The following is a 27,482-nucleotide window of genomic DNA, read 5'->3' as shown; positions in this document are numbered from 1 at the left end:
GGAATCCGCACACTCTTACGCGCGCGCACGCACACAAATGCCCGCACATGCGCGCGCGTATCAACTTTATTTAGTCCAGTGGGCGGGTCCAAGCTGTGGCCGCACACTGGCTGCAGTAAGGTTCATCCAGCCTTCATACGAGCGTTGCCTTCGCAGCACGCCTAGTGAGTCATATGAAAACGTTCGATGCCGGGAGCTGCGGGGACCGGTTTTAACGGGTCGGATCTTAAGAGATCGAAATCTAACAAGAACGCTCACGAGACAGTGGCAGTTACGGCTCTGTGCAACTTTCTTTTTTTCCACCCTCAGATTTTTTTTTCTTTTTGGAATGTAGAGCATCTGTTTTGTGTCGTCGCTTAAACAGCTTCTGCGTTTGTTTCCGTCTGGCTCATTCTGACCTGCATTTCACACAGTCAGGTAAGGATGTTCATTAAACTTTCATCATTTTTACTACTTTTTTTTGAAAAGTTTATACTTGTCAAGTTTGTACCCACATAACTCTGATTTGGGCATTTTTTGTGTGCAAAAAAAATGTGTTTCCTCACCAATGGGATGGCTGCAACTCATTCTATTGGTATTGTGATATTGACTGAATGTGCAAGGCACTTGACATATTTTCCCGGAATCAGCAGCTAAATTGACACCAGGAAGTAATAAACCTGTTTGGTTTAAAGAATTACGTATTCAAATTAAATAGAAAAAGGACAAAATAAATATATGAAATCACAATGGAATGATTTTAACCCAACTCAGATCAGAATGTAGAGCAGGGGTGTGTAAGTAACCTACGCCCACGGACAAAAAGAAAAAAAAGGGAGGGGGGGCAGAATTTACAAAAGGCTAATAATATTAACCCACAAATATTCAAACCTTTTGTTGAGTCCATCCATCCATCCATTTTCTGTACCGCTTAGTCCCCACTGGGGTCGCGGGCGTGCTGGAGCCTATCCCAGCCGTCATCGGGCAGTAGGCGGGGGACACCCTGAACCGGTTGCCAGCCAATCGCAGGGCACACAGAGACAAACAACCATTTGCACTCGCACTCACACCTAGGGACAATTTGGAGTGTTCAATCGGCCTACCAAGCATGTTTTTGGGATGTGGGAGGAAACCGGAGTGCCCGGAGAAAACCCACGCGGGCCCGGGGAGAACATGCAAACTCCACACAGGGAGGGCCGGAGGTGGAATCGAACCCGCACCCTCCTAACTGTGAGGCGGACGTGCTACCCAAGTGCGCCACCGAGCCGCCCTTTTGTTGAGTCAATGTAGCATATTTTTTCATACATCAAATATGACCCCTGCTGGACACCCATATAATTCAAGCAGATACATTTTGAGGGACACAAATAGCTGGGGTGCTGCTGCCTGTTTCTCATAACTAAGCCAAGGCACATACTTTCCATTTAAAAAAGCTCACAGTCACCAAACAAATATGTAAAAAAAAAAAGTATATAGCAGTGATTGGCTTGTATAAATTGACTTCCAAATATGAGCATGCAGTGTGAAACCCGAGACCGTTTAGTTGCATACAAAGCGCAGGTAAATAACTTCTGCCACCAAGTAGAAGCGCATTTAATTGTTCTGCCTGTCACTAAACGTCGGTACAGATAAATATCTTAAGCAATTTTGCCAGCTGGATGTGTTATTCGGCAGCCGCTAAATGCGATGAAGAGGATGTGTGCTGACAGCTGAGCGGGCCAAGCTGGGTCTCTCCACAGCTGACTCAAGTGGGCTACTCGCTGCGCCATATGCTCCATTTACATCACTCTGCTAAACATTTGGGCCAACCTCATGACTCTCTGACGCCGCTATCACCTTCTGCCGCTTATCTGCACCTCTTGTCACTCCATACAAGTTGAACTAGATAACTGCGGTATGTTTGCAGCAAAACAAAACTTGCTCGTAAGTGACAGAGTCTTCTAATGTAAATGTTGAATGGCGACGTAATACAGCCGATGGAGCGGGGTTAATACCGATCACGGTGCTGCTGGTAGTTATGTAATGCCAAATAATTGGATTGAAAATGATCTCTTATTGACTACTGATTACTGCTGCTATATGATTTTTGCTCATGCCACACAATTTTATTAAGTTGTTACAGTAAGCACTTAAAACACTGCAAGTCAACGTTTTTAGTGAGTTAACAGCTGATAAACACTTTCTTATTTTGGGACTGCAAGTTAGCATGATAATGCACTACTACTGGGTCCTAAATAAGATTTATTGTGTGAAGTGACTAATGGGATGGAGAGAGAAGCCAACCTAGTAAAAAAAACACACATTGAGATGTTATAACAAAGGGTAGCTAAAGTTGAACTTGATTTATTTCAATTCTTTTCTACTATTTTCCCCTTCAAGAAGTGCACATGCTTTTGTTATTAGTCTTACTAACGTGTAACTCAGGAAGCGAGAAAAGTCATTTAATTATGCTCATTTTCACGATATTCACCCCGTGTCCGAGTTTCCAAATCTCTTGGCAGGAAAAAAAAAAAAAAAGAACGCTGCGGTGAGGGTTAGTTAACTGATGGCACTGAGCCTCCTCTCTGATATTACAGAGCATGTTGTGGAGGGAAAGTAGGTTACTGGGCCATGTCCTGCAAGCTTAAACTGAAGGCCAGTCTGAATTTTGTAGAGCTGCTTAGTGTGACTGGGCATGCACAAATGGCCGAGGTCTGCGTAGCAGCAAAAGAGCTCGTTCGGGCCCGCTGTCTCTTTAAGGAAACGGAGCATAGGCGCTCCACATAAGGATGAATGTTCAAGCCATGTTGATTCATCTCTAACACATGTGGAATAGACACCAAGCTGCTTGACTAATGGCACAGGATGCATGCTCCCGGCCGGGAATGTGCTCACCTTAAACAACTAATGTCAAGGAAACGGATTCAGTAATGTATCTGAGTAAACGAGAAGACTCAGTCATGTATGTTGAGGATCATAGGTTGACCCAAGTAAGGGGAATCTCTTATCAGATAATCCATCCAGCCATTGTTACCCTGCTTATCCTGTTCAGGGAGCCCATCCCAGCTGACACTATGAACTGCACGCTAGTTCAGCAGCTTAGTGACCTAGTGGTAGTGTCCGCCCTGAGACTGGAAGGTTGTGGGTTCAAACCCTGGCCGGGTCATACCAAAGACAAAAAAAAAAAGGGACCCATTGCCTCCCTGCTTGGCACTCAGCATTAAGGGTTGGAATTGGGGGTTTAGATCACCAAATGATTCCCGAGCGCAGCGCCGCTGCTGCTCACTGCTCCCCTCTCCCCCAGATGCTATATCGTAAACCAGGGGTCCCCAAACCTTTTCCTGTGAGGGCCACATAACCTTTCCCTTCTCTGATGGGGGGCCGGTGTCAGTTTGTAACAAAAGAAGTGTGACGATCGTAGGGGAGCTTAAAAAAATTATTGTTTTCCAGAAAGCCACACATAACCAAATAATGGTTATAACCCTTTCCAGGTTCTTTACAGAAAAAAGTCAGGAAACAAATAATAACACTATTAATGAAATAAATAATAACTAAATAACCCTCTCTGAGTTCTTCACAGAAAAGACTGGAAATAAATAATAACTAAATAACTCTCTCTGGGTTCTTCATAGAAAAAAAAACATGGAACATTAACTTTCGATAAAAGTTCAGCTCAGTTGTCAGAGCAGAACCTCTCTGACACATATGAGCAGTCTCTTAAAGTTCTTGTGTTCCTTCCTTATAATCCTTTTGTAGGTTCCAGTAGGCTTGTAGACACCGCTGTCTTTTTTGTTAAAGTTTGATAGTCTGGAGTAAAATTTGTTGTGGCAATTCTTAGGCGAGATCCGAGGTGTTGGTCCGTTTACCTCGCTCTGTGACGGGTAGATGTTGACGTTCATGTGGCTGAACGTCACGTCGCGTACGTCGAGCCAAATTGGCCACTCTCTTTTAAACGCTCGGCACTGTGTCCACCTTGCTTTTCCTTGGGCGACTCATTTTAATGGAAGGATTCCAGGGTAAGGTTTGTGGGTGGCTTTAGCGCAAAACTGCATCTGAAAGCTCAGCGCGCGAATTACAAGAATGCTGTCGTCACAGTCCACGCTCTAAATTCGGGACTGATACAAATAGAGCGCGAGTGCGCCATGTACGTACACGCACTTGTGAGTGTGCACCGAGCTTTCTGACACGGCTTCCGGTAGTAAATGCGCAGGTGAGCGCTTCCCCACCTACTGGGGAAACGCAGTCATTGCAGGCAAAATGACCCAAAAAAAAAAGTTTAATAATACAATTTGTTCAGGGTTGGCGGGCCGGATTAAACGGTCCCGTGGGCCGTATCCGGCCCGCGGGCCGTAGTTTGGTGACCCCTGTCGTAAACAGTTAACTACACATAAGCCCAGAGACTTACAGTTTGTCAGGTCTCTAGTTACTCTATTGCTTTGACACCATACTGAAACTGGATATAGAGAAGCACCTTTCCAAGGTTGTCGAACTATGTAAACAGTTTTTGTTGCGTTCTTGCTGGGGAAAACCATTGTTAACCTGACCGGAAAAGGCTTGTTAAAAACTGTTTGGATAGAAGCAGATGCTTTGAATCTAGGAAGTATTTTTGTTGTCATACATGTTGTGGGCTAATGAACTCAACAAATAGAAGAGTAAAATACAATTGCCGTATTTAAACAGTAACTTCCGCTCCATCAACAAATGCGCTCTTTGCTTTGCACTCTAATTTTTCATTGTCAAGCTAAAGGGAAAATAAATCTCTCCCGAGCTTGACAGATCGCAGAGAGCTCGTAAGCTAACAGGCAGGGCTCCTTTCGACAGGCAGATGGGCGGTGGGCTCGTTCACGACCTCGTATGCGACATCACCTCCTCAATTAGGAATATTAAATAACGACACCTGTTGCGTAAATTGTAGCCTTCGTGGAAGATTAATTTTCAGGGTGCAGACATTGCAAGCTAGCTAAGGCACGCTGTTGTGCTGGATGGGCTTAGTAATAATGACTTGGTGCTGATGTGGACAAAGGCTCTCAAGGCCATTTCTACATTATCGAGTGGGGACTCATGATGGATGCATAATTGCTTCACTGAACGCCTTTTGTGGGGGCATACAACAAGAAAAGAAATCAGGAAAGATGAAACAATGAAAACAATGCAAAATTTCAGTACATGCGTTTGAATCTTTGCACATTTTCAGCAATCATTTTCAAACATGTACTCTATCATGTATTTAGAAACTGAATTCCTTTTATAGTGTCTTTAAAATTTGAATTTTCACAGGTCTCATCAGTTTGTGGCAAAATACATATCGAAGCCTCACAGGTTAAAGTGTTGGGGATAATTTGTCATGAATGAATAAAGTTCTTCTTCAGGAGTCCAAGTTTTTGGAACTGGTTGAACAGCACACTAGTGTCTTTTTAAACGAGAAACTGTCAAAGTACACTATCTTGTGTGCACGATTGGTCGTTTTGGTAACGCGAGGTTTGTGGGCTGGTTGGTGAGCATCTGATAATTCTGGATTCTCTGTGTGGACATTAGACAAATGCCAGTGAATGAGTCATCCTCACTTTTGGCCATCATTCATGGACACGCACATTTTGCTCCACATCTTACCAGACCGTTGTCTCTCAATATTCAAGTCAGTTTCATTCAGCAAGTGGAACTATGTTGCACATGACTTTCCGGACTATGACTGGTATTCGTGTCATCCACTTTGACCTTATGACTATGACAGACTAAATGTTCAGCTTTGGTTATATAACTTCCACTACAGACGTCATTGCCCTTGCTGCTGTCGCCAATCTCTTGCTCTGAAGCACACCGTCATTGTCCTCGGTAGCTCTGGGCCCTCATTCACCGAGGCATGAAAAAGCAGATTTCATCTATCTATTTTTTTTATTTGCAGCATAAAGCCAATTGATTTACTTTGAGACAAGCATCTAGGTGTTAAGTGTGGACGACAAGTTTGTTGGTCTCCCTCAGTGTGATAGCTGATTCGCACATCTTTCTAGCTTTCATTCACAACTGCAATAGAGTGGGTGGAGCACTAAACGTTGTATTCCAAAGGCCAAAGACATGGTTTTACAATCAGTATTGGCCACTTGACTGTGTATGACCTATTTATGACTCATGCCTTTTGCTTAGGGTGTTGGCTACATGTGCCGTGACAGCATGGCTCGTTGTCGTGGAGTTAAACAAACCACTGCAGGAGACTAACAAATAAGAAGAGTTCAGTCTGATACTGAGTGATTGTCACTTGGTTTACTTTACATATGGAAAGACACCTTTGAACTGGAGTTTCATTGTATTATTCTTACTGATAACTGTTGTTGATACATTTGTTATTAACCCAAACAGCAGCACCTATGGGAGCATTAATTAGGAGTTCAAGTATGGTTCTGACTCATATTGGGATTCAGAACTTGTGGGTGTTTATGTTTGGAAAGCTTTATACATTCAAATTATTTCCAACAAGTCCCCAATTATTCTTGCTATTCTTTGCATTTCTCCATGGTTGTCTTTTTTTCATTTTCACTCGACACACTGTATAGGTAATAGGTATTCTTTTAGGTAGTTGGTGTAGAAAGTCTGAGAGCCACCGGCCTAATCTATAATTTGCCATTTGGACAGTTTTGTGGGGTGCGGCTGGACGTGCCAAAATTTCCACTGGTTTATGGATTAGTTATGACAGCAAGACTTTTTATTTCAAGAATTACAAATGAGTTTTTTTCTTGGAATGATTCATAACCTGCCGATGGAAGAATTTTTCACACAGTTGTCAGTCAGTGTGTACTGTACTTTTCCGAGTATGTAACCTACTTAGGTGCCTGGTCTCTTTCCTCTATAAAGCCACTGAATATGTAATAATGCACATTTCTTTTTGGTTCCAGAAATTATGAATAGACGTCTTTGACTGTGCTAGACATACTTCTACTGAATATGCTTCAGATGGTCTGCAAACATGGATATATTTGTAATCAATCAAAAATATTTTCCAGACAATTTCAGTTAAATTGGGTAATTTTCGCGGCACACTAGGGAATCACTGTTCTGTTCTATGTTACCAGTGTTTCGATAACAGAGTTTCTACAAATGTTTCTCTAAATCCAAAGGCATCACTGGATTTGTTTGGAAAACCAGTTTGCTGTGATACAGCAACATGAAAGGACCAGTTGTGTATCAGAGCTGGAAGTGATTTAAGTGTTGCTCAAGGACACTATACACTCTTAAATTATGACCATGAAGCGAACATTTTTGTGTGCACTCCATTGTGGCCTTCTAGCATCAAAAAGATTTATCATTGTACGCTTACTTGAATGCATCTGTCCGTACGAAGATTGTGGAAAGCAGTAAGTCTGATTATCTTTCCTTCTTTCCCGAGTGTAAACGATCCAGACGTTTTTTTTTCCCCTTCATTAAAAATGTAGATGTTATTAACCTACTTTCTTGGTCAGGCATATTCTGATTATGTGAACACTAATTTGTCTTAGAGAGCAGGCAGCTCACTTGAGAATAAATGACGTCCACAGCTGGAGAAAGTTAATTACATAAACATACAAGAGATTTTTTTTTGTTTTTGTTTGGAAGGAAGTTGGCGTCGTCAAGCGCTTGTGTTTTGTTAATGAAACAGAATGCAGTTCAGTACAGAGCCCTTTTTGTCTGCCAGGTACCCCTAAGGAGAATACTTATTTTTCCTTTCCTACCCACTCTTGGGAGGGAGATGGATTCAATAAAAGGGACTTGTGCTGCTTAGAAATATGGAAGACAGTGTTTCATAACAAGGAAAATGCAAGAGCAAGAGACAGGAATGAAGACATAAAGTCATTTTTTCCATGGCCTGCTTACAAAAGGCTGTTTGAGTTCACTTGTCAGAAGCTGAGAGTGGCTAGCTGTGGTTTCACAATTACAAGCCGGTAAATAAACATGACATAGCTTTTTTAGCCATAAAACCTATGTCATGTTTGTTAGCGCGGCGGTTCTGCATCTCATTTGATCGTCTTTGTGTAGACAGTAAGTGAAACCAAAACTTCAGACGTCTTTACAAAGATGAAGCAGTGTTGCCCTTTCCACCCGTGCCCTAGAATCATGACCCACATATTTGCTCACACACTGGGTGTCTTTTTCCTGACCAGCAGCACACAATAACAGGACTGGAATAATGTGATAATAATGATCCATTGAGAATTGTCCAAAGTTGATACTTTAGAGGAAATTTCCAGATAGTTTTATCCGATGAAAGAATATTTTATTCCTGACATCTGCTTTTCTCATCACCACCTATGAATTCATGCTGTGTCTGAGAAGTGTTTAGTTTTGGGAAAATATCCTAGAAATAATTTTTGTGTTTTCCTTTAAGAGTGAGATTGAATCATGAGTGAAGAGAATTTAATACAAAGCGGATTTCACATACCGTTTTTTTCCATGTATAATGCGCCCCCATGTATAATACGCACCCTAAAAATGGCATGTCGATGCTGGAAAAAAGCCTGTACCCATGTATAATACGCACCCAAATTTTGACTCCTACTTAATATCACTTAGTATCACTGTGCATGCGCTAGCAAACTTGATAGCGAAGAAATGTTTCGGATTTGTGTAGGGTACATTGTGACAGCAAACGAGCAGGTGATCGAGCAAGCGTCTGATACGAGAGCACTGTGTTCGTATGGAGCGTGTTTGAAGTGAACAGCAGAGAAGAAAGCGCATCTGTAATGGCGGACTCCGTATCATATCCGGATAAAAAAAAAAAAAAAAAAAGAAAACAGGTTTTTTTTTTGTGCCCATGTATAATGCGCACCCCAGATTTTAGGACAATAAATTTGTTAAATTTTGCGCATTATACATGGAAAAAAACGGTAGTTGACTATCTGGAATGTAAATCTCAACATCTTTCTGACCAGAAATTTGAATGAAAAGCAAGCCAGTTTTTTTTTTTTTTTATCACAGCAGGTGAAGATGTCAAACGACACATTGACAGTCCAGCCGGTAGACCTCAGCTTGAGAGTGCAAAGGTTCAGCTGCTACCCACGGGAGAATTAGTGTGAAGGTGCTGTTTTTGTTGAGACAGATGCTGCATACTGAATAGCTCTGCTAAGGGAAAAGTATGATAATTAAGATCCACACTGGCCACTGACCTGTTGGTGGTGTGTGAGAATAGTTCTGACGATTGCCTTTCGTATATATATATACTATTAGGGATGCACCGAAAATTCGGCCACCGAAAATTTTCGGTCGAAAATGACCCAAAAGTGCATTTTCGGTTTTTGGTTGAAAGACCTAAATCACCGAAACAACACGGCCGAAACTTGTGATGACGTGAGCAAACAGCGCAGCCAGCACGCGGGAAAACCGGATAAGAGCCAGCATGTCTGCGGTGTGGACTGATTTCACTATCTCAGAGAAAGACCCACGGATAGCGATTTGCAAAACATGCAATGCTGAAAATAAATGCTATATAAATAAAATATAAATATATAAATAAATATAAATAATATAAGATAATGTAAGATACTAATATTAATATTATAAAGACAATATTAATATAATATAATATATAATATAAATAAATCCATAAAAGCTGTGGTTCTAATAACTGACAATCATTCCTTTCGGTGTTTCGGCCTTGGTTTCCTCATTTTTGGTTTTCGGTTACGGCCAAGAATTTTTATTTCGGTGCATCCCTAATATATATATATATATATATATATATATATATATATATATATATATATATATATATATATATATATATATATATATATATATATATATATATATATATATATATATATATACATGTTTTACATTGAAAAACAACTATCTATATTTTTGCCTGTGTTCTGACATGGACCAAATAAGGAACTGAATCTTAATTTGTCATTGACGAGGCAGGGCAACAAAGTGCAGCATGAACATTTATTGAGAAGAGGGAGGGGAAGGTAGAGAGCTCGCCGGTGCAGCAGGAGGACGTAGTTGTGGACAAGCAGCGGTGGAACCTACAATCAAGCAGGACATGAGGTGAACTCATGGTCAGAGACGGGCAATAGGTCGGGGCAGGGGGCATTCGGGCGCCAGTCGGGCTGACAAGGAGGGGCGAGAGTGCAGGGTTTAAATAGGAGAGTTGATGAGCCGGGGCAGGCGTGATCATGAGTAAACCGGGAACAGGTATCAGGCAATGAGTGCTGATCACTGCATAACAGGACGGAAGGGACAGGAGCAGAGAAACCGAACTGTCCAAAGTGTTGATTGGAGCAGACACGAGACATAACTTAAAATAAGGGCTTGTTTATGAAAATAAAGAATATTTTTTATAAACTGATTCATCAACAAAATAATCGACAGATTAATTGATTATTAATATAATTCTTAGTAGCAGCCCTAGTTCATAGTCAATTAAAGCAATTTGCTGTTTAATTGTGCAAGCCATTTCTCTAATGTGTTAGCATGTGCTTATGTATAGTTATTCATTACCATTAATGACATTATGACAATTAGTATGCACTTTACATCTACTAAATGATCTTGGACCCCAGTATTAAATCTATGCCACATGAAGAATGTATTAATTTATTTGTGTGGCACACATGGAGCACAGTGGCTTGTTGGATGTGGTTGCTTCAGTTGGGGCAAGGAAACACCACACACGGTTTCTATGGCAACACAGAGCGAACAGCAGTTCCAGTCTAATTAATGACAGTCTGCGCTCTAACAGAGGGTCACGATGACATCATCACCACCGGCGACTCATACAATTTGCACGGCCCGATGTTTCAGTGATGATTGAGAAAATTCAGTTTTTCCTCTCGCTTGAGATAAACACCCATCACTCGGAAGGAAGGAAGGAACAGGATGTAAAGAAAACAAGCGCTTCTATTATGCAGTCAGGTCTTTGTCAGCGCAGGAAATGTCAACTTATTATCTAATAGCAATAGCATGACCTACATAAAAAAGCAGAACTAATCCCCATGTAGGCGGATGGTGAATAATGTAGGAAGATGTGGGAGATCTTAATGAATCTTAGATGTCACACACTTGTTGACTGCTGCCACAGCATCATTTTGCTTCATGGCCGCTGTGTACTATTTGACGACTGTGGCAATATTCTCTTTGCAGGTGTGTTTTAAACCCTTTATTTAAACCGGGAGTGTTCAAACCTAGTCCTTGAGGGCCACGGTTTTCCATAGATGTCGTAGAAGTGCTCTCACAATAGCAGAAAGTAATCATAATTGTAATGGAGGGCAATGTGAATTCAATGACAGGTTGCTACCATATCTGCAATGAAGACTCAAAATTGTTCCTACAAGTTGGTATAATATATTGTATAAGAGTCACCCATACAATTACCGTTTTTTTCCGTGTATAATGCGCCCCCATGTATAATACGCACCCTAAAAATGGCATGTTGATGCTGGAAAAAAGCCTGTACCCATGTATAATACGCACCCAGATTTCGACTCCTACTTAAGTCCGTGAACGTAAAATTATTTCAGAAAAAAGATCATCTTTGGGAACAACCGGATGTTCTGCTGGTCAGTATCACTGCGCATGCGCTAGCATACTTAATAGCGAAGAAATGTTTCGGATTTGTGTAGGGTACATTGTGACAGCAAACGAGCAGATGATCTAGCAAGCGTCTGATACGAGAGCATTGTATTCGTATGGAGTGTGTTTGAAGTGAACAGCAGAGAAGAAAGCACATCTGTAATGGCGGCCTCCGGAATAATAAAAAAAAAAGAAATTGGAGAAATTATTATTATTTTTTTTGTACCCATGTATAATGCGCACCCCAGATTTTAGGACAATAAATTAGCTAGATTTTGCGCATTATACATGGGAAAAAACGGTAACTACAATACTAAAATAAATATATTTTTGTACATTATTGCATTAAAAACCGCTGCTAGCCAGAAACTGTGCAGTGTTTGTTTGCAGACTATGTGTGGCTAGAGCGTGAGATTGTTCTATTTCATATAGAGCCCTAATAATACCTTTTTTTTGTTATATAATTTTTCTTGCATTGGCAATTCCTTTTACTAATTCTAAATGAAGCAAAAAAAAAAAAAGTGCCGAGCTTTGTTAATTATTGTAGACACCACACTCTTTAGTTTGGATTTGAAATACCGAAGCGCTTGTCCTGGACTTTTTCTGACACATCTCACGTGTCATTAACGCACGCACACCTCTGTTATTTACACAGTGCATCTGAGGTTCTGCAAGTTATTACTGAGCTGAGGTAACAAAAAACATTCTGAGGCTGCTCCACCATGAACTCCTGCAATTAAGTCATGCATACTGTTGACCCACATTCAGGGGAAAGACAACCAGGAAGTTGTAAAAGTCACCATAGGAACCAAACACAAGTTGAGCTTCTTGTTATGCCCAGGGGGATTTAAGTGTTGTCATTTTGCACGGTCGCCGTTAAAACCCTCTTTGTTGTTAAGATGAAAATAAAAGGTTTATAAAGTCAGGGTCAGACGGGCTAATCGGCTATCTTGCAGTCAGTCTCCTGTCAGCGTGTGACATGCGGGTCAGCTGTGACAACTGCGCTGACTTACTGTGCTCATTTTATTTTCCCCATTTTGCACGGCCAAAAGTGTTCACTCTACACAAGTGATATTGTGCATCAAAGCACGTGTTAAAGATTACAAGCTGTCCCCTCCTCCCGGTGCCTCCAGCTTCTTGCTGTTGGAGCTACCAGCTGACCTACTTTCTCCCTCGCAGCGACTCGCTGCTGCTTACAAGCCCCGCCGAGAGGATGGTGGACCCCGCAGCCCGCTGAAACGAACGCGCGTGAAAGTGGATTTATTTGATTCCCTTTCATTCTCTGCGTGGCGCAGAAGAAACTCGCCGAGCCGGAACCTGCCAAACATCGCTCATCGGTCGGCCTTTTCCAATAAATGCACCTTATTAACTCGTTATGCAATTTAACGCTTTCGGTGCCATCCCCTCGGTGCGGCGAGAGCTGCGCAAATCCTTGCCGTCTTTTAGTTTGCGGGGGATAAAAACACCATGAGAACATTGATCCTGTTTTATAGGCGTGGATGTTTGTTTTCTGCCGGATTTCCCTTTCTTTGCAAGGTATGTGGCTTTTGCATTCGGGTTTTAGTGGTAAAGTTCAGCGCGACCTGTCAAATTGAAGTGGAGACGGTCATGCGCAAAAAGGTGGTTTCTTCAAGACTTGAAGTTAATTATTTATTACAGGAGAGACCCGGCGTGTGCTTGATTTTTTTTTTTTAATACTCACACAACAGTGTTGACAAACCTGGCAAAGCACCGAATAAAAAAATTATAAATGCTACATATATATTGAAATAATTATGGTAACAGTGGAAGAGCATTACGTTGTTTTCTATGTTGCTCGAATAGAGAGATGAACAATCTCATGATTTTTCATTGAAGTATAAAGAATTTAATTTAATAAAAATTTCTCATTTTTGACTGTGGCACATTACAGTGTGTCGTTTCCTACGATAAATCATCCAGATTCACTTTCACTTTCATTCTGAAAATTATAGACTACAACTATAATGTATATGTACCTGTTGCCCTTCAATAAAATAGCTTTGTGCAGGGTTAACACGCTATCCCAGTGCTTGGGTGTGGTTTTACTGGGCACGGCAATTCTCACCTGCATTCAACATGTGTGTGTTTTATTGACCAATGAAAATTGGCCATAAGTTGAATGTAGCGTGAATGTGTGCGATTGACTGGGAACCAGTCCGGAGTCTACTGCGAGTAGTCAGCTGGGATCAGTTCCAACTCACCTACTATATTCCCCTAATGAGGACACGCACTATAGAAACTGTATTGTTTCTTTAAAGTGCGGTTCTAAAACATGAATTACAACTGCAATACATGTGTACCGCGTGAGAGCATCATATATGTGCCATGGGAAATTTCATTTGTCCATAAATCCAGAAGGCCCAGATTTCATGACTAGTGAGAAAGGTTTCTGTGCATGTTCTTTTTGTGTTCTAATGTAAAATACTGGATGTGCTTGGGTGTACCTAATGTAGAGGCCTGGTGAGTCCATATTAAGCAGACATGATGTGTGCGGGTTTTAAGGTTGACATAACCCTTGGCACACCCACTGTTGGGTTTCCACGTGTTGTCAGGCAGGGTGATATTAGTCAATCTGGATTATGAATGGCAGTGGAAAGGAAGAAGAAGAAAAAAAAAAAAAAAAAAGGAAATCACCGCCTAGTTTATCTAACTGCTTGGGTTGGGCTGTTTTTACCCAACCTGGTAACTGTGTTTTGCCTCCCAACAACTCTCGTTGCGTCATCATTCATTCGCCCGGGTTTAACACGGGGTGCTCTAAGAGGATCTCACCCCATTCAATTGGGCAATTTATTGAGTGTGTGCCTGCGGTGCAATCGCGGGTGTCACTGGGTGCAACCTTTGGCCATCCCACCGTAACCTAATACAAGTGCTTCCTGTTTCCTTCGGGAGGCATTACATGCAGTAGAAATCACATCCTATTTCTATGTTGCATTGAGTGAATGTACTCAGAAGATAGCCCTGCTGGGAAAGCACACAAATGAGTGGACAATAACAATTCACAATCTATGTTTTATAATAGTATCTTTTGTATGCGGGAAATTGCCTGACAAAAAGCCTTGTTGGGGTAAATTTGAATTCAAACTAAAATCAACCAGATGTTTTTTTTTTTTTTTTTTTAACAGGCTGACTCAAGCTTAATGTGATAGCTACAAAACAGATTAAAAAAGCAAAGCAGTCAGCATTTAGTCGTCACTCACCAGACACTTTATTAGGTACACCCACATGATCTTTCTTTCTATGTATGACCTTTTTATTTTAATTGCACTGTGGCTTTCCCCGCACCTGCATAAGAGTTGCGTAAAACTTGTTGCCTTGGTATCAATAATAATGCTCCTGTTTTGAGTGACAGGCGGAAAGGTTCAATTTAATTAACCGATATGCCAATTACTACCTCTGTCAAGTATGTATTCAGAACATCACATCACGATTCATGCTTACCAAAAAAATGCTTCGGGGAAGGTGGGCGTAGCGCAAAGAAGAATCTCTTAAATTGTGGTGCAAATAAAATGCAAAAACTACAAGATGAAGATTTTTCCAAAAAATCCTTTTCTCAACTCCAACCACCTGTATCCTTTTTAAAATGTGTTCTCCGTGGTTTGAATTTAATTTACCGTGTTGGTTTATTCAGACGCTATGCTCCAAAGGTTGAGCAGTAGCTACTACACCTCAACCGGGTTGTTGAATGATTTTATCTGTAAACAGCATGTTTAAACAGCTCTAATCCTTATAAGGTAAACACTGGGTTTATTCTTATCTGCCGCATAAAGTGAACCTATTGACTAACTGGAAGGCGGACAGCTCCATGTCATCATGTTTGTCCGGGCCTCAGTATGCTCGTGTGCATTCGGTGTAGCCAGTGCAGTTAAATGTAATTTGATTTAGAACATTATTGCAATATTGATTATGTTAAATGGGAATCTGCTGTTTGGTGAATTACACGAGTTATCTTACCGCTTTGGCAGATAACGTGACCGTGTCCTTGTATGTTGTTAAGTATTAACCAATAAAAACGTGCGGGGAAAAAACAAAACAATAATCCACTAACACATAGGTCAACAATAATCCGAGAAGGCTTTGTGTCACGCAGATTTTAAAAACAGTCTCAACATTTTTGTAGCACTTCAAATCTTTTAGCTATTTTATTTTTTCATTTTAGCTTGCGTGATATGGAATTTACCATGCGTTGTAATTTATAGCTTTGACAGTCCAACAGTCCAATTAGAAAGAAGTCACAAATGAACTTCCTCAAAGGCAATTTCAAAGCTATCGGTTTACTCTTGGACTTGGAGCTGGCTTTCTAGATCGAGTTCAGGTTGCTAGTTGAAAGCTTTAAATACTCCAGGGCACACATGTAACCAGACACCCATGTCTTGAGCTCTTAACCTAGTAAGGTGTGGTCTTAACCTCAATAGAGGTAAAGAATGTAGACTGATATGAATGGATTCACTTTACACCGCGAGTAGTCTGTGGTGGTCTTGATTGTGCTTTATGAGACACTTTCCACAAGATGAACTGGAATGAATGACATCTAGTTAGAGTAAAATAAGCTTGGAAATGGATGCAAATTGTATAATTTATGAGTGTCCTGCTTACCCTCCACATAAACTCAGAGGAGCACTTAGGGGAGTTCTTTTTTTCTTTTTTTTTTTTTTACAGATTAGGGGATGAACTCTAAAAGTTTCACTTCATTATTCACATCTAAATCCTTTTCATTAGATGAGATTGGGAGAGATGATGATTGCACACTATTCTGGGATTTAATTGTGCCTGTGCAATTCTATTTTATTTGATTTTCCATTTATTTTACTATTCACACACTGAAAACTGTGACTTTGCCTTACATCTCACTAATGTATTCCTCTTCAGTGGGTTTCATTTTGAAAAATAATTATGGAAATAATCGTTTATGCGTATTTTGCCTCAAGCCCACACTTGAGCCAACCACAAATGCAAAGAAGCTGCGATTGCCTTGAGCCATTTTATCTATCAATGAATGAAAGATCACATAACATTTAGTTAGGTTTTTGGGTCGTGAATGTTAGCTCGTATTACCGAGGTGTCTACTTCAGACATTGTCAGAGCATTTGAAAAAAGTGATTGTTCAGTAGTTTTTCTTTGCAAGGTTGTGACTGGATCAGACTTTTTTTCTAGGTCATGGGAGCTACAATTTTACTATTGAACTGAAAATAGCATGTTCCTGTTAGAGTACTGATCATGACAATCATCCAAACTATGTCGGTTTTTTCCCCTAATGGCTAAAAAGAAGAGTAGAATTAACAGGAAATAATGATGGGATCTTTTACTCTGTGTTGGCAGGACTTGGCTTTTGTGTGAAGGTGCGCTCAGATGAGATCAGCACAGATGAGACTTGAGAAAAAGCCTGGATGGGAAAGAGCGTGAATATGGACAACCTTTCGGACTTCGGAGGCCCCTGTCCTTCTAGCCGCAGGGACTGGGAGTAAGTATGAAAACAAGTTCCTTTTCAATTTGTGAGCAGAAATGGATCCATCCACAGAATTTAGGATGAACGGCATTTAAAAAAAGAGCATCCAGTTTAATAAAATGTCAGGCTGGCGCACCATAATAGAAATAAACTGTTCTGTTGCTAGGTAACAGGGAATCTTTTTTTATTTTGATAAGCTTTGGAAGCTTTGTGCATTGTTTGCGGATCACGAAAGAAACTACATTTGAATTTGTACTTTCTAGTTCCAGCAGCTGCATGGATGATTTGATGGACGAGGATGAGAAAGACAGGGCGAAAAGGTACTCCAGGCTTATTTACATTTTGCAATCACATTGTGATTCTATGACTTTTGAAATGTTGATGACTTGTGGTGTCATGGATACGTGGAAAATCATTTTGATGCAAATTCTCCAAATTGCCCCTTATGTTTGTTGACAGAAAATGGATTTTGGAAAATGTGCTTCTAATAAGAACGACTCTTTGCAAGGGCGTTGACCTCACTTGGAAAAACAAGACAACATGCCAAATAAACAGCTCAAACCAAATGTGAAAACTCACTAGACAATTTTAAAAGATTCTCCTCTTTTTCAAAATTGCGATCTGCGTCCACAAAATTGTTTTTGACGTGCTAGTTGTCTCAAAACTTTCCGCTTGCCTTCTCCTGGAAAGTGACTAATCTCGTCTTGACCGCAACAGGGCATCCCGAAACAAATCAGAAAAGAAAAGAAGAGACCAGTTCAATGTGCTCATCAAGGAGCTATGCACCATGCTGCAGGGCCAAGGCCATGCTCGCAAGATGGACAAGTCCACCATACTACAAAGAACTATTGACTTCTTACAGAAACAAAAAGGTATGTCTACAAAACGCAATTCTCATTTGTTACCGTTGACAACGACCCCACTTTATCATTCATTAAGATCTTACGCTCTACTTACTCTGCAGACATCAGTGCTCAGACTGAAACGTGTGACGTGAGACAAGATTGGAAGCCTTCATTCCTAAGCAATGAGGAGTTCACCCAGCTTATGCTTGAGGTAAAAAAAAAAAAAAAAAAAAAGCTAGACTGACCATGTGCTCCTCCTGATGATTTCAATATGGAAAACTGCACGTCATCTGCAGTAGCATGAATACAGTTCAGATCCTGTCTCCCTGACGATAAATCCGTCACCAAACTTAGTTTTACCTCTCTTTTCTTCTGTTTTACAGGCACTTGATGGTTTTTTGATAGCGTTAACTACAGACGGAAACATCACATACGTATCGGACAGTGTGTCTTCACTTATTGGACATTTGCCGGTGAGTTTAAAAGCCAACGACAATGTACCATTTCTTAAATTGTGGAGCCCACGAACTAAACCAACCTTTACCGGTCACAACATTGTTCAAGAAATTGGAAGGCCAGATTACAATTCACTAGAAAATTTACCAGACTTGGATTCTTTGGGCAGATGAAACCAAGGGCAACTTGTATCAAAATAATGAGAATCCTTTAAGGCTTCTATCCTAAATGTGCGCAGGTTATTGAGATGGACATCACTGCTAATCGAACAGGCGCACTCATGTGTATCATTGTGCGACTGCTGACAAAAGAAACATTGGACGATACGCTGTGCTCGTATGCAGCCAAAGCTAAAAAGCTGAGAGTATAGAGCTCCACAGCTCAGATGAATGCTTAATGGCCCTGGACATCCTTTGAAAGCAACCCTTTGGACGAAAAAAGCGGAAGCTCGCTCAATGGCCAAGTTTGTTGTCAAGCTAGCAAAGCATGTTTTTCCACTCACTGAAGACGAAATGCACCCAGTGAATGGGGCAACGCGATTTCTTCTTTACTCCCTCCGATACTTTTGTCCATACAGTGTCTGTCAGACTGTTTCCTCATGCTTACCTCGACTCCTTCTTTTATGGAAGCCTCACCCATTCTATATCTCGCCTATCGTATCAGTCAGATATGGTGGACCAAAATATCTTGAATTTCCTCCCGGAGCGGGAACACGCAGAGGTGTATAAGCTGCTATCATCCAATATGCTGATGACTGACCCCATTGCTGCTGACTTCCTGAACAGTGAGTTGTCTCTTTGCACTTTGTTTGCCCCCCCCCCTTCCCACTCGAACGGGCTTCACTAGAAATACAGCCGAATTAGTTAGGTCTGGTCTATTTAAATGAGGGAACAAGCAGGTTGTGGAATTTGGGTCGGTAGTTTATTGGATTGCTCATTTGTGTGTCTACAATTAGCCTTTTAGCTAATAATAGTCACATGCTTAGTATCATAGTTTAGACTTTTAATCACTGTTATGTTTAACACAGTAATCCCCCCCCAGCAATGAACTATCCAAGGCTCAAGGCTCTGACCTTAATCCTGCATTGCTATTGGGTTTTTCACAGAATGGGAGATGTGCCTAGGTAAGCCTCAAAACAGTTACAGAACCGCGTCTCATGGGCCCAGCGCAAAGTGCTCCGCACAAAACGTTTATGATGGTGCGCTTGGGTTATTTTTTAACTACAACATTGTCTACACTTCCGTCGTGCGGTAAATGTTCATGGAAAATGAGCCGTTGTCGGACATAAGTTGAAACTGGACTAAAGTTAATGAGAAATAAACGCCTTCTCACAGGATTGAAGAAATATAAACATTTATATTTGAAGTAATAATATTACACAGTGTTTGTAGCCTAGCCTACTTTTCTTCGCTAGGCAGTTGTACATACAAACACGCTTATTGCTGATTTGTTTGGACTATCCCGTTCTGTCAACACTGAATTAAATGTAACATGCTGTTTTTAGGTGAGGCACATGTGGAATTTTGCTGTCACCTTGCCAGAGGGAACATCGATCCAAAAGAGCCGCCTGTGTACGAGTATGTCAAGTTTGTTGGGGATTTCAAGTTTCATAACAATGGTAAGAGCAACCCTTTGTTAAAGCACCGAATCAAGTAATTTACCATGACTAAAGTGGGACTGTTATTTCTGCTAGTGCCTACATCCTCTTGTAACGGGGTTGAATTGACGTTACCAAGAAGCCTGCAGACGTCGTTGGAGGAGCAGGTCTGCCTCATTGCTACTGTACGATTAGTCACACCGCAGTTTCTCAAGGTGAGACTTGTTGTGGTGCATTTCATCCGCATCATCATTATTTAACAAATGAGACCGGTTTTAATTTAAGCGTCGCAAATGTGTGTCAGTTAACTTCTCCTGAGGCTTTTTGGAACACACCTTAAGACTCGGTCGACGCCTGTGATCAATCTATTTTACGCGCCAATAAAGACACAATATTTCCATCACAATGGAATTTCCTGTTCGGTCAGGGTATGTTGATTTTAATGGTTGTATTTAAACAGTCACCTAATTTTTTATGATTTTTCTTTCCTATGTCTGGTAGGAAGTAATTTTGTCATTGAAAATTACAAGAGTAATAAAGTGGATGAGTTTATGACAGCACTTGGGGCGGGGGGGGTCACATATCATCGCCTTTCATACTAGGCCTTACTCAGACTTGCTCCAATGCTTGCTTGAGTAAACATTGCTTGTTGTGAAGTCATTGAGGTGACTTCCCCCTCTTGTGTTCTCTTTTATTTTATTATTTATAGGATTTGTGCAACGTGGATGATCCTTGTGATGAATTCACATCCAGGCACAGCCTCGAATGGAAGTTTCTGTTTTTAGATCACAGGTAAATGTCAGTGATTCCAATCACATCAGCAGCCAGCACTGTGTTTGTTTGTTTGTTTTTTAACACACTTAGTTTTTATTTGTTACAGAGCTTCTCCAATCATAGGATATTTACCCTTTGAAGTTCTTGGAACATCTGGCTACGATTACTATCATGTGGACGATTTAGAGCTTATAGCGCAATGTCATAAGCAACGTAAGTTTATTCAACTATCAATATTTGAGAGACCGGATGTCTTGACTGTGTTTAATTCTCTCCGCCAGTCATGCAGTTCGGAAAGGGGAAATCCTGCTATTATCGCTTCCTGACAAAGGGCCAGCAGTGGATTTGGTTGCGGACGCACTACTATATTACTTATCACCAATGGAACTCCAAACCTGAGTTCATAGTGTGCACTCACACTGTTGTCAGGTGAGATTGTTTTGTTGCTTGCCCACAACAAAGGATACATACTCTCTTTTGTTGTCTTGAGATTAAAATTGCCTATGAGGCACACCAAATCTTGTGACTAATATAGCAATCTGCTTGTGATTCAGTTACGCCGAAGTACGAGCTGAAAGGAGGCGAGCGTTTGGCCTTGAGGAGCTGTCTCCTCCTGAGATTGCTCCTTCCTCTGTGAAGGTAAACGTCCAGAATTTTATCTGTCTGATATCAACATAAGGCACAATTTGAGCCCCTTGTTTGGTACGTTTTAGGCCCAGGAGCTGTACTTGGACATGTGCTCCACGCTGGACCCGCCACTGGACAGAAACAGCGGCGCACGTTCGGTATCCTCCCACAGCTCTCGGAAGTCCTCCCACACAGCGCTGTCGGACTCCGCATGTGAGTCATCCTCTGCTCCCTAAAGTACCAACTCACTCAACGATAGGTTGACATAAGGCGAGATGATGACACTATGTGGCTGCAGGAATTGATGTCCAGTATCAGCACAATCCCGTCCATCCATTTTTTATAGTGCATATTGTTGGTTCCCTCCACCGATATGCTATCTTTATGATAAAATAGTCTCTGATGCTTACTTTAACTAACCTTGTTTATTTTAGCCTCCCCTCACTGAGACTCCAGCTGCTTCTCCACCCACTAGGGGCACACAAACACTAAACAGTTCCCTCTCTTCTGTGTATTTGTGAACAAGTCACAGTAGCTCTTGCTGCTCATAACAAGCAACTTATGTTAATCGTAAATAATTTGCCCAGTTGCTGTTGCTTCATTGAAAAGCGTCACCGTCTGTGGATTTTTCATCCGAGGCAAAATGAGGTGTCAGCCAAGACCCGGTGACTCAGCAGTATTGTTTTGAAACTCGGAAAAAAACTCAATTTGTGGTCGTCTCAGCTAAAGTGTGATGTCTCGTACATTTGGTACAGACACAATGTTGATAACATATCCAGGTTAGAGAAGGCAAGGCAGCTTTATTTATCTGGCGCAATTCATACGCAAGCTAACTCAAGGCCTAGTACATTTTAGGATTCTTTTCAGGCTTCCGTTTAAAAACCCCGTGCCAACAAAGTAGCTCCACTGTTCTACGCTGCTTTTACAGTTAACACTTAACCTTACGAGTGATGATTCTAATGAGACAAAACAAATTAAGCAACTGCATCATCGAGGAGAAGCACGTTTCATAAAAATGTCATGTTTCTCATAAAAGGGTGTGATTTCCTTTTTCCTCTGTGCAGCAGCAAACTCGCACACAGAAACCTGCACGCCGTCATGGCAGTCGACTTCTATTGGGAACGAGAGGACGGCTGCCAGACTCCATGTTGGGCGTTCAAAGGTCAGTTTATACAAACGCTGCGCGTGTGTGTGTGTGTTTTGGAGATAATTAAAAAAGGTCAATAGGAAACAACTAGACAAATTGATCATATTTGGAATGGTCAAATTCACCAAACTTGTATCATCTTTACCTTGTAGAATTCGACCCAAAGACAAAATCCCTTTGACCTGGTGTCCCAAATGAGCCTCCCCCTTTCTCCTCCTCCTCCTCCTCCATGCAGCAAGAACACAGCAATGGTTAGTGTTTAGACTTCCCTTCCTGCCATTTGTCTTCCTCTCTTTTGTTTTTACCCTGTACTGAGGTCTCTTTCTGCTGCTGTGTGTGCGTGAGAAAACTCTCTCTCAACTGTGTACTTTGCCTGCAGGTTATGGGATTAAGTGCACAAGACAGACGACAGCTAGGACCTTTTTCAGATTAGCATCTGCTTTAATTGGTTTTTTGGAACTTGTAATCTGTCTCAAACTATTAGACGATGGAACATGTAGTCTGTCTCAAACTATTAGACTTGGAAAGGTTATTTTATAGCATAATAGGCCGCATTGAATACATCTGAGAGAGGCAGAACAGAAGTAGATTTATTTATGTATAAATTCTGTGTGTTTTAGCAACAGCAAACGCAGCAGCAGTCGTCCATGTTTCAGATGCAACAGCCTCAGCTGGGTGTTATGAACCAGCTTAAGGAGCAACTGGAGGAAAGGACACGCATCCTGCAGGCTGACATAAAGACGCAACAGCAGGAGCTCCATGACATCAAAGAGAAGCTTCACCTCGCTAATCTTCAGGTAACCAACTCCTCGTACCAAGCTAGACATCCGAGAATACGTCAGCCTTCAACGTGTATCGAGTAACGCTGCGTGGAAATTATCAGGCAAAAAACTAATTTAGGGGAAATAAGTCTATATTTTTGTGACACAAACTTCTGGAATTTTAGTAGATCTTTTGTATTGGCTGTCATCCGACTATGCAGGTGCACCTAATGCTGAGACCGATGAGTGCACATGTCATCTGGGTTAATTAGTCACATCGTGCAGTGAGCCTTCTGTTGACTAACCTCCGACAGTAACAGGGGAAATGGCCCCACCAAGAGGCGGCATGCAAACCTAATGACCCACATACAGTCATATTTGTGTAACGGTGATTCAGTCGCCTTATGACTCAGAAGGTGCTCATCTATATAAAAAACAACAACAAAGAAAAACACTTCTATTGTATTGTGTGAGTAGAGACTGACATTTTGTCAATGTGCGTTGTAGATGTTACTACAACAACCTATCCACAATGAAATTGGCCAACAGCCGCAGCAGCCACAGCAGCCGCAGCAGCCGCAGGGCCCAGGCAGGCCGGCCTCCCAGAGCCAATCGGGCGTCATCAGACCCCTCTCAGGCCACCCGAAACCACCTTCCTGCGGTGCCCACAGTTCGTCCCCTCACTCACTTTTGAGAGAGAACAACTCCCCCTCAACACAGGTACCCTCAAGAAAAATGTCTAACACACAAGTTTGTCTGAGTATTTTCAACTGATTTTTTTTCCCTATCAATTTGACAATATTCAAAAGGTCCCGCAGAGGATATCTCGGAGCGGCCCGGTGCAGTCAGTGAGTTTGACCGTGCAGACCAATACGAGTCTGACCATGCCCTTCTACAGCAACCCAATGATGTTCTCACAGACCAATACGAGGCCTCTACATGACACAAACCAAAGACACGCGGACAACGACTTTAGCCAAGACGGACAACTACGGTAAAAGCCAAGTCACACATTGAGATGCTAATGCTATCAATCTATGAATGTATGACAGTTGATAGAAAACTATGATTATATGCTATAGGATGCTCCTGAACCAGCCGATGCAGACATTGGTCCCCACGAGCAGTGGGTCCACGCAGTCCTCCCAGCAGTGCAACATGGGCATTCCCCAGACCATGTGAGCTTTGTTCCAAGTTGCCACTCCCCCTCACCCCCCTTGTGTTCAACCTGTTGACTGTTCCCTCCCTACAGATACACATTGGAGCAGCAGATCATCGCCCCCTCATTCCCCATGCAACAGGTCAACTGCAACGCCGTGCTCGTTCCCTCTCAGGTGTTCACGTCGCCTATCATGATCCCGCACAACAGCTTCATCTCCCACCAGTCACAGCCAAGCTATCAGGCTCAGCCTCAGGCCTCCCAGCACTCCCTGCATCTGCAGCAGCCCCAGCAGTTCTTTCAGGTTTGACGCTCAGCCATCTTATTGATTTGCCGTATAATCTTATTGTGGCATGGCATTTACTTAAAGCAGCTCTCATGTCACCATAGCAACAGCGTGTCAGCAGGCTGTTAAGAAGATCTCCATTTTTTTCCTCAGCTAAATCATGCACCAAATGTCATTTAAGAGCACACCAGTCAACAATTTATTCAGGTTTGATTGACTGTTAGAGATGGAGTCATTTATCAGTAAAATTTATGACGGTTGTAGTTTTAGTATTTTACAACTCACCTGAGTATGATCAAATACAACATTATATTGTTATATTAATCCAATTTTTAATGGTGTCAATAAAAAGATATGATTTTTAAGCTTTTAAAGACAGTTTTTTTTAATCCTGCTTCTTAATTGGATCTCAAAGAAACAGCTTGATGTGCTATCTGCTGCTGCCATGAGGGAATTTGTGATGTGTTTTGCAGATGACGCAAGGACTTGTGCACAGTGGATCGACTCCAGCATTCCTACACACCGCCAACATCCCACAGCAAGGCACTGTGGGATACATCCAGCAGCAGCCGGCGCCGCAAACACAACAGCAACAACAAAGACAATATCAACATTCCCAAACCCAGAACGCTAATGTTTCAGACTTTAGGAATATGCTAACGCAGTAGCACTGTGGAAAGCGCGAGAGCGCTGAGCTCTGCGGCTGGTTGCTGTTGTGGCGGGAAAACGGATAAGAGCGGCGTGAACATTTGATGCGAAGCTGCTCGCTCCAACGGGGAAGTGTCGGAGTAAAACGACGACGGGAAGCGGACAGGAGGAATGTGATAGTGAGAGGCGGGGCCTTTCATTACCAGCCTGCGACACGCGCGGTTGTCATTGAAACAAGTGAATTTATCACCGCTGTCATGAGGATGCCACTTTCATTTTGCAAGTGTCTGTTTGCACTTTTGGTACATTGCCCCACCTAAGAGTAGGAAAAGAGTATTTATTTTTGCCTATACATTTAATATGAAATGTTCCCTCTAACCTGTGACTTCACAGTAAGATTATTTTCCCGACAACCCCCTTGAGTGAAATCCAGAGTATTGCTTTTAATTTCCCATTTAGAGGAGTTGGCCCCCGTCTAAATAAGGTAAACACACCTCTAGGTTATCGTTATCATGAAAAGGGCTTCTTCAACAGGCGGCTTCTTTAAACGGGACACCTCTGATGAGCCCTGCAGCAACACACCTCGTTTGTCAAACAGTTAAATGGAGGAGGCCGGGTTGTCTCATGTGCCTTTTAACCATGCTATGGTGCAGTTCCAATGTTGTGTCTGACTATGGCTTTAAAAATCCTGCTCAGGTCCATTTGGAATATAAAGTTTATTTTCATTGATCATAATTTATACACCCCCCCCCCTACATTAGATATAAAATAATAGACATTTAGATTTGTGTAGGAGATTAAACAGAGAAATATGTATAATGGATGCCTTTTACAACCTTAACTTGCCCCTACCAATGAATTTAAGCACTTGCAGTCATATTTTTATTATTTTATTAATAATTTATTTGCCGAACACAATGCGTCAAACAACTGAGATGGGATTAAGAATGCAGTTTTATATATTGAGATTATGGTTCATTTTAATGTTCAGGCAGGAATTGATGCGCCACTACTGGTCTTAAATTTTACTCCCATCTAGATGCATTTATTTTTATAAAACCCACCCACAATGAGAGATTAACAGATTGATGTGCTGTCTAAACACATTTAAGTAGTTTGGAACTATACTATGTATTTTCACTCCAATCAATGAGGATAAATAGTAAAAAAAAAGTACACTTTTACAAAGATAAACATCCTGCATTACTTTTTGGTACACATGGTTCATTGAAGACTTCCCATTATTGCTAAGTGTCAATAGTTGTTATGGCAACAAGCCCAGCTCGTACAGCGCCGCTTGCCCAAAAGAAAACAGACAGATGAAAATCAAATGTAGTGTAGTCACCCATTTACCAGTTTGTTTACACTTTACAAGTTACTATCTTTGTAAAGGCGCACTGTTTGCTACAGCTCTTGTTTTGGATCTCATTCGATTATGCAAGTGTAACTTGTCAGCAACGAGTGAACACTGTTTACAAAACGATTACGACAGGCTAGTGAGTGTGTGCATGCACAGTGGCGCTGCAGACATGAACAGCTGCTAATTATCCGAAAATCTAACTGTCTTTTTTTTTTTTTATCGCTTTCGAGTCTCTCAGTCATTTTTGTTGAAGCGAGCCTCTTTGTGCCCGTTGAGCACCAGAGGAAGAAAACAGGCCCAGTAGCTACTCTTTGACGATGTGCAATGTCCCTTTGAGAATGTTAATTTATGATGTACGTATATTTACAATGTGTCACTACAGCTGTGTTATATCGACGGCACTCACGGTACTGTGTAAATTATATTTTTTTAGTGACCCTAACATTCCTCCAGGCAGAGAACAATTATTCTGTTCACAATGATTGCAGCTTCAAGACTCGGGAATAAGGCGCCTAGACCTAGCTGACGAAAAGTCCAAATATCATTTGCCTTGCGTTGATATTTAATAAAGAAATCTCACTTGTGACTGACTCAATTAAGAGTCGACCCACTGAAATTACACCTCCATACAAATCTGCTTTGTGAAACAAAAGCGCCCCTTGAACTTTCTACAGCTGATATCTGGATGTAGATATTAAGTAGAGTAACCCCCCCCCCCCCCCCCCCCCATTTTCAGTTTCCTGGACTTTTCCATTAAGTGTCAATATTTTTCAGGCTTTTGCATTGATTTGTCAACTGACACTTTCCATTTGTATGTGAGGAAACAAAGACCAGAAGCTGAGAAACACAAACCTGCTACACA

The 27,482-nt window shown here is 41.5% G+C and overlaps 1 protein-coding gene across 1 annotated transcript; it reads left to right on the top strand.

Moving 5' to 3' along the window:
• Positions 1-92: 92 nt before the first annotated feature.
• On the top strand, positions 93-26,804 carry npas2 (neuronal PAS domain protein 2). The gene is made up of 22 exons (XM_061299178.1): positions 93-417; positions 16,834-16,975; positions 17,224-17,280; positions 17,678-17,832; positions 17,925-18,016; positions 18,189-18,278; positions 18,925-19,045; positions 19,766-19,879; positions 19,955-20,073; positions 20,568-20,650; positions 20,739-20,845; positions 20,914-21,061; positions 21,187-21,271; positions 21,346-21,472; positions 22,324-22,421; positions 22,559-22,657; positions 23,027-23,203; positions 23,675-23,887; positions 23,977-24,161; positions 24,250-24,345; positions 24,420-24,630; positions 25,086-26,804. Exons 2-22 carry the CDS (start codon positions 16,902-16,904, stop codon positions 25,278-25,280), a joined length of 2,646 nt encoding a protein of 881 aa, XP_061155162.1. The 5' UTR covers positions 93-417; positions 16,834-16,901; the 3' UTR covers positions 25,281-26,804.
• The last annotated feature ends 678 nt before the right edge of the window (positions 26,805-27,482 follow it).

This window comes from Syngnathus typhle, linkage group LG15, assembly GCF_033458585.1.
Source record: "Syngnathus typhle isolate RoL2023-S1 ecotype Sweden linkage group LG15, RoL_Styp_1.0, whole genome shotgun sequence".
In the NCBI taxonomy this organism is placed as follows: domain Eukaryota; kingdom Metazoa; phylum Chordata; class Actinopteri; order Syngnathiformes; family Syngnathidae; genus Syngnathus; species Syngnathus typhle.
The sequence above is the reverse complement of the archived record's forward strand: the minus strand, read 5'-3'. Positions and strand labels throughout refer to the sequence as shown.